At 40.7% G+C, this 6,706-nt stretch overlaps 1 protein-coding gene across 1 annotated transcript in view; it reads left to right on the forward strand.

Moving 5' to 3' along the window:
• LOC140166691 (protein LTV1 homolog) overlaps positions 1-6,494 on the forward strand; it is a 28,284-nt gene extending 21,790 nt beyond the window's left edge. The window contains exon 11 of the mRNA XM_072190190.1: positions 6,212-6,494. Within this exon, the coding sequence (XP_072046291.1) occupies positions 6,212-6,325 (114 nt within the window). The 3' untranslated portion in view covers positions 6,326-6,494. The remainder of the gene's footprint in view (positions 1-6,211) is intronic.
• The last annotated feature ends 212 nt before the right edge of the window (positions 6,495-6,706 follow it).

Genomic DNA, 6,706 nt, shown 5'->3' on the forward strand with positions numbered 1-6,706 from the left:
TGGCTCCAAAAACACACATATTGTTAAAAATGTCTTCAAAATATTATTATAAAAATACCCCTTGGGCAATGTTTTTGACTCCTTCAGAGGAAAAATTCACAATTGAAAGGGTAAAAAAAAATTGAAAATACCCCTTCAGCAAAATGCTTAAAGAAAACCCTGATTGTCACATGTTCCTATGTAATAGCATGGTAATATTCGTATTGCTCGGACTTGGATGTCGACCTTTTCCCATGATACATCACAATTACATCGCAAACCGCTGGCGGCGCCCTTATTGTGAATAGCGAGAATTACATTTGATAAACATACTCCCCCTGTTCAAGTTCAAGTTCAAGTTCAGTACGGTTAAACACCCCAGGTGGGGAAAATAAACCGGATTTCGTGTGTGTGCTTTTTTCTTTCACTATTTGTAAATTTCTTGTAGATGTGCTTTGAAAGCTATGGGGTCAGTTATTGCTATTGATGATTCTGGCAGTGAGTTCCATTCGGTGACAGCCCTTGGTAGAAATGAGAATTTGTAGGTGTCCTTTGATGGTTGTGGTGGTATGAAGGCTTTGCTGTGATTATTCCTGGTGGAGCGTGTTACCGGGTGCAGTAGGGTTTGGACCGGGATGGCTAGGTGACCTTCGTCGATTTCTGGAACTGGCTGAGACGCGATATTTTCCGTCTGGTAGATAGAAGTGGCCACTCCAGATCCGTCATCATGTCGGTGACACTGCTCCGCCTGTCATAGACGTTTTTAACAAAGCGGGCAGCCCTGCGCTGAACAGCTTCAAGTTGGTATATTTGGTCCGCGGTGTAAGGGTCCCAGACTGCAGCGCAGTACTCCATGGAAGGTCGCACCAATGATTTGTAAGCCATGTTCTTGATATCTTCAGTGCATCCCGTAGATTTCTTTTTATAAAACCCAGTGATCTGTTAGCTTTTGCAGCTACTTGACTAATGTGATTTTTCCATTTCATGTTGTTTGAGATGTCTACACCAAGATATGTGTGTGAATTTGTTTGACTAAGAACGGAACCATTTAGTGAATATGTATGTTGTTTTGGTTCTTTGGCATTTGTAACCTTTAAGACAAAACATTTGGCTATGTTGAAATTCATGCACCATGTATGTTCCCAGCTACAGAGTCTGTCAAGGTCCTTTTGGAGTTTGTCGGCGTCGACGTCAATGCTGATTGTTCTGTAAAGAACACAATCATCAGCAAAAAAGTCGGACAGTGGAGGTGATTTGGTCGGGAGGTCATTAATATATAATAAGAAAAGCAAAGGACCGAGTACAGTGCCCTGCGGAACGCCTGATTTGACATGTACCCAGTCCGATGCATCACCTCCTATAACAACCTTTTGCTTTCTTTGCATTAGGAAGTTAGAAATCCATGTTAGCGTCGGTCCATCCACACCATAATGGGCAAGTTTCAGCAAGAGCCTCTGATGTGGAACTACATCAAAGGCCTTGCTGAAGTCCATTATGATGACGCCTGTCTGTCGCCCCTTGTCGAGGGATTTGGCGAAGTCGTTTGTTGTCAGTATTAATTGAGATTCACACGATCGATTTCGGGGAAAGCCATGTTGATGGTCGGTCAATATGCCATACTTGTCAAGATGTTTCATGACATTCGAATGAATGACATGTTCCATCACCTTGCAACATATAGAAGTAAGGGAAACCGGTCTATAGTTGCAAGGCTGTGTGCTTGATCTCCTTTTTGAAGATTGGAGTTACATTCGCATTCTTCCAATCTTCAGGCAATTTGCCAGTCTCAAGTGATTTCCTAAAGATGGTCGCCAGGGCTGGCGCAATCTCCTTGCCCCCATCTTTAGGATGCGTGCGGGCACGCCGTCAGGTCCAGTTGCTTTGTTCGGGTCAAGGTCAGTCAGTAGCTCTTCAATACCATTGATGGATATATGTATGTTTGGCATGCATGGAAATTTTGAACCTGGTATGTGTGGAAGATTATCAAGTCTCTCCTTACAGAACACCGACTCAAATTGATGGTTCAGGATGTCAGCCTTCTTAATATTTTCAGAAACTAGTCTCCCATCGATTTTAAGTGATGGAATACCGAAAGAGTCACGCTTAAGACTCTTAATGAAGGAGTAAAACTTCTTCATTGATACCATACATGTGTCTCTAACATATTGACGGTAATTTCAAGCGAGACTCTCTATTAAGCTGTTTACTGAAGTGATCGAAAGATCTCCCAGTCATCTGTACTGTTTGAGTGCTTTGCCTTGCTAAAGGCTTTCTTTTTTCCTATACAACCGTGTGACATTTCGACTGAACCACGGAGGTTTCTTGTGAGGGCTTCACGATCTTTGAAGGGATGTTCCGCTCCATAGTACCCTTGACCCTGGTACAGGAATCATCCCACATCTCATCTACTGTGACCATCTCTGAACAGAGATCTAGAAAATCACTACTAATCTCAGCTAGATCTGACCTTACGGCTGACCAATCTGCTTTGTGGTATGAAAATACCTTCCTGGGTTTAGATTTATTAACTTTTGGGCGGTATTTATTGTAACCACTGGAATTCCATTGTGGTCACTCATCCCAGGAATAACCCTCACATTTTCGACCAGGCTAGTATTTGACACAAAAAACAAATCCAAAATATTTTGACCACGAGTTGGTTCACGGACTACCTGGTCTAGGCCAAAATCATTGGTTAATTCCAATAATTGCCTACATAACCCAGGTTTTGGACAACCCTGGGTGGTTGACTGTTCCTCCCAATCAATGTGAGAGAGGTTGAAATCACCAGCCAACCATATATTGTGGTCTTTGTTATTCTCTAATTTGGAAAGTGACACCTGTAGCTGTTCTAGTATATCACTTCCCGATTCGGGGGGTCTATAAAAGGCACCTAAAAGGATTTTTTTGGAGCCGACAAGCTCTAATTGTGCCCATAATATTTCGCACTCACTGTCCAAGTCTGCACGATGTGACATGATGATGTCGTTTTTCATGCAGATAAAGACTCCACCGTAACGCTTACCATGGTCATCAAGGGGCCTATCTTTTCGGATGACGGAATAATTTGATGGAAAAATTTCACTACTACTTATGTCATCCGACAGCCAAGACTCTGTTCCGATTAAAATATCAAGGCTATTTACGTCCAGACAGAATGCCAGCTCGGCAACTTTGTTACAGACGCTCTGGAAGTTTATGACCATGACTTTGACTGGTTTGTTCTTAGGGGAGGGATGGCCACTACCAGTGGTAGTAGGCTTGTCAGACCATCTTGTACGCTTATGAAAACCTGTGTCTTGCGTGATGCCTAGTTGGAATATGAATAGGTGATGATGCAGCTAAGGGGGATTTAATGTCATCCTCACTACTTAGCGAAGATAGCACTCTGTAACTATTTTCTGTTACAGTCGACCAAGAGGTAAACAATGAACTTGCAAAGTTCGGCAAACCGCACGCATACATATCCAGGAGACATCACTGTCCTCCAGAGCTGCATATGTCCGAGTACTCATATTTAGGCACTTGGCGTGAAACCATGCGTCACACATGTCACATCCAACAGCATAGCATGACCAGTCACATTCTTCATTGCAAATTTGGCAGGGGAAATCGGGACCGGGATTAGTCTCTATATCGCCAGCTTGCATGACAAGGATCATGCAATAGGTGAGAACCAACTTGCGGAGACTAATATGGTCTGACTTCGACCTTATCTAACCAAGTAACAATTTGATGTCAGCAGGATATAAGTAGAACTTGAAAACAAATGTCATGTTTGCAATTGTATCAGAAATATTGACATGTTCATGCATATTGAATGGTGAAAGACATCTATAACAATCATAACAACAGTAATACATGTAAGAGCATATTGATATATTACTATGACTCAGTGAATACTCATCAGAAACATAATGCACTGTACTAGTATGATGAGTATTTGACACAACATCAACATGTATGTTTACAGAATTTATACTGGGTTTAAGCTTATGTAGCTCGATTCTCTTTTACACATGAATATAAAAATCACCAACAGAGATATATGAAAAATGAAGACCTTCATGATGCATCATGGATGATAAAAATAAGGTCACCATCACACATCCCAGCCCTACTTGCCACCACACCCGGCGTTACGCTATTGCGTTAGCACTGCATGATGATAAATGGAGACGCCATCTTGGATTGGTATCAAAACAATAACAAGTTACAAAATGATGGAAAATACCTGACCCAGATGAAATTTTATATCACAAAAAGCACACTACTGTGTGGTAAGGATGTTATTTTACCACATGGATGACAAATGGAAAGCGGATGGCTGAATAAGATGGTGGATTCAAGCCAATTTTGAGCAGCAACTAGATGACACGTCTGCTCTCCGCGAAGCACACACACACACACACTCCCTGTGGAAGATATTTCCAAAATCTTCCACAGGGGTAGTGTGGATTTTAATGGGAATAGCCCATTTGACCAGTTGTGCAGAATTTTGTCCGAGTGGGTCAGATGTTACAAAATGTACTATTTGTGACCTGCTCCCCAAAATGAGCGTAAAGTTGCAAGTTGGTAGTTTGAGACTCCTGGCTGCTGAATTGATGTTCTTTGTTTGACGTGCACCTGTAAATGCCAGAAGTATGTCTTTGTGAATGGGGCATTCTGTATGCCAGTAGTATACCCTTTGTGAATAGGGTACAACATGCACATTAGGGGAATAGGGCATTCACAAAGGACATACTTCTGGCTTGTACATGATGAGTGCATCAAACAAAGAACAATAACTCAGTAGCCAGGAGGTCTCGAAAATACCAATTTGTGACTTATGCTTATTTTGTGGGAGCAGGTCCCATTTATAATGAAATTATCATTCGTATGAACACAATCAGTTCCCACCCACTCAGGGAAATGAAAATCCATGCACATACTCCCAAAAACAACCTAAATCAGGGAAAATACAGGGAATTTGAGTAGCCTGTGAAAATTATTTTTTGTCATTTTGGAATGCATGTGTCTTGTATACAGCATATGACCCCGAGTTGTATTTCGGCCATTCAGCTGTAAATTGAGTTCATACGCAGGCCCGTACATAGGGGGGGTGCGGTTGCACTCCCCTCCCCCAAATGTGCCAAAGTATACAAAAATTCCCAAAATATGACAATATGCGAGCTTAGCGATCAAACAAATCGGGGTTTTTACACTTTTTGGCCAAAAAAGGTCCAACTTTTTGAGGAAAAGTCCACTTTTTACAAAATTGCCCCCCCCTTGGAAAAAAAAAGGTCCACTTTTTCAAAATCAGCACCCCCACCCCCAAAAAATATCCTGCATACGGGCCTGTTCATATGTCATACTTTTGGAAAGAATTTTCTGTCTCAAGATAGTCATTTGAAACAGTCCACACACCCCGATACAACCTTGGTAAAGGGGAAATATTAAGTTCTCAAGCAATTTGACAATTTGTTAGAGAAAACTGTGTTGTTGTTTTTTAAATGCTGGGAACCCTGACAATGTTGCTTGGAGAGGATTTTGCAAAATGCATTTTTGTAGTAAAGAAAGGACAAGCAGCCCCCTTTTACCCCTGGGAGCCTCTCATCCTGGGCATACCAAATTTTTATTTAAAAAAATGTTGGAAATGCAAGCAAATATGAATGCATTAGCGCAAGCAAGAAAAATGAATCGGACGTGACACAAACACATCCGAAAGCACTGTGCGTAGTATGCCGAGGCACTCTAGTGCAATAATACACAATTACAGTATTGGTCCGAGTATAGTCCCACCCGCTTTTTTATGTGAACATTTTTCACAATTGGGGGGTGGGATTATACTCGAATTTTGTTTGTTTTTTAAGTTTATTTTTTTCCAGTTTTGGAGTGTCACTGGACCTAGACCTAGATGCTAGGATCATTCATGGTTGACCTAAAAAAAATTTAAAAAAATTCAAGATATTTTGTATTTTTAATATGAAAATTGATACTTTGTTTTCATGTCATACTCTATTAATGATTTCAAAATGCATTCAAATTCAATGCATTCAACTTTTTTTTTTTTTATAGAGTATGACATGAATACAAATGGGGGGGTGGGATTATACTCGAGCGTGGGACTATACTCGGACGAATACGGTAATACTAATATACACTCCAGGCTTTTTCTAACATTTGCTCTGCTTAGTTCTCCCCCTCTAAAGAGTGTATTATAAATGTTATTATTTCCTATTTTTATTCACAGGAGAGAAGAATAGAGAAGAAATTCAACAAGCAGGCATTCAAAGAGGAAGAGAAGAGACAAGGGAAAGTAATAATGAACTTGAAACAGAACTTACAGGGCATCAAAATGGTGTAGCAATATCATCTTAGCGTGATACATCAAGGAAACTGGTACTCTCTTGGTTGGGTTCACCGCGCGCAAAGGAGATGCATGCTGAAAAACAATGATAGCATGTCCCTCTTGCCAACCTGGTTGCTATCGGCGCCCTCCATCATTAGACTATTCCAGTTGGAATATATACACCCCTGTGGAAGACATTACCTTAACGCTGCTGTGTACTCTAGCCATTGTTTCTTTCTCAAAATTGAGTTTTTATGATATGTTTGTACCTTGTTATGTTTTTTATAAATACAAGGAATGAAAATCCAGATTTGTAAACTCCAACTGCAATATTTTAAGGATTTTATTTCACTATTCCACTCGTGTTTGAAATTGAAAAGGAAAGAAAATCTTTGT

The sequence above is a fragment of the Amphiura filiformis genome, chromosome 12 (assembly GCF_039555335.1).
Source record: "Amphiura filiformis chromosome 12, Afil_fr2py, whole genome shotgun sequence".
Taxonomy (NCBI): domain Eukaryota; kingdom Metazoa; phylum Echinodermata; class Ophiuroidea; order Amphilepidida; family Amphiuridae; genus Amphiura; species Amphiura filiformis.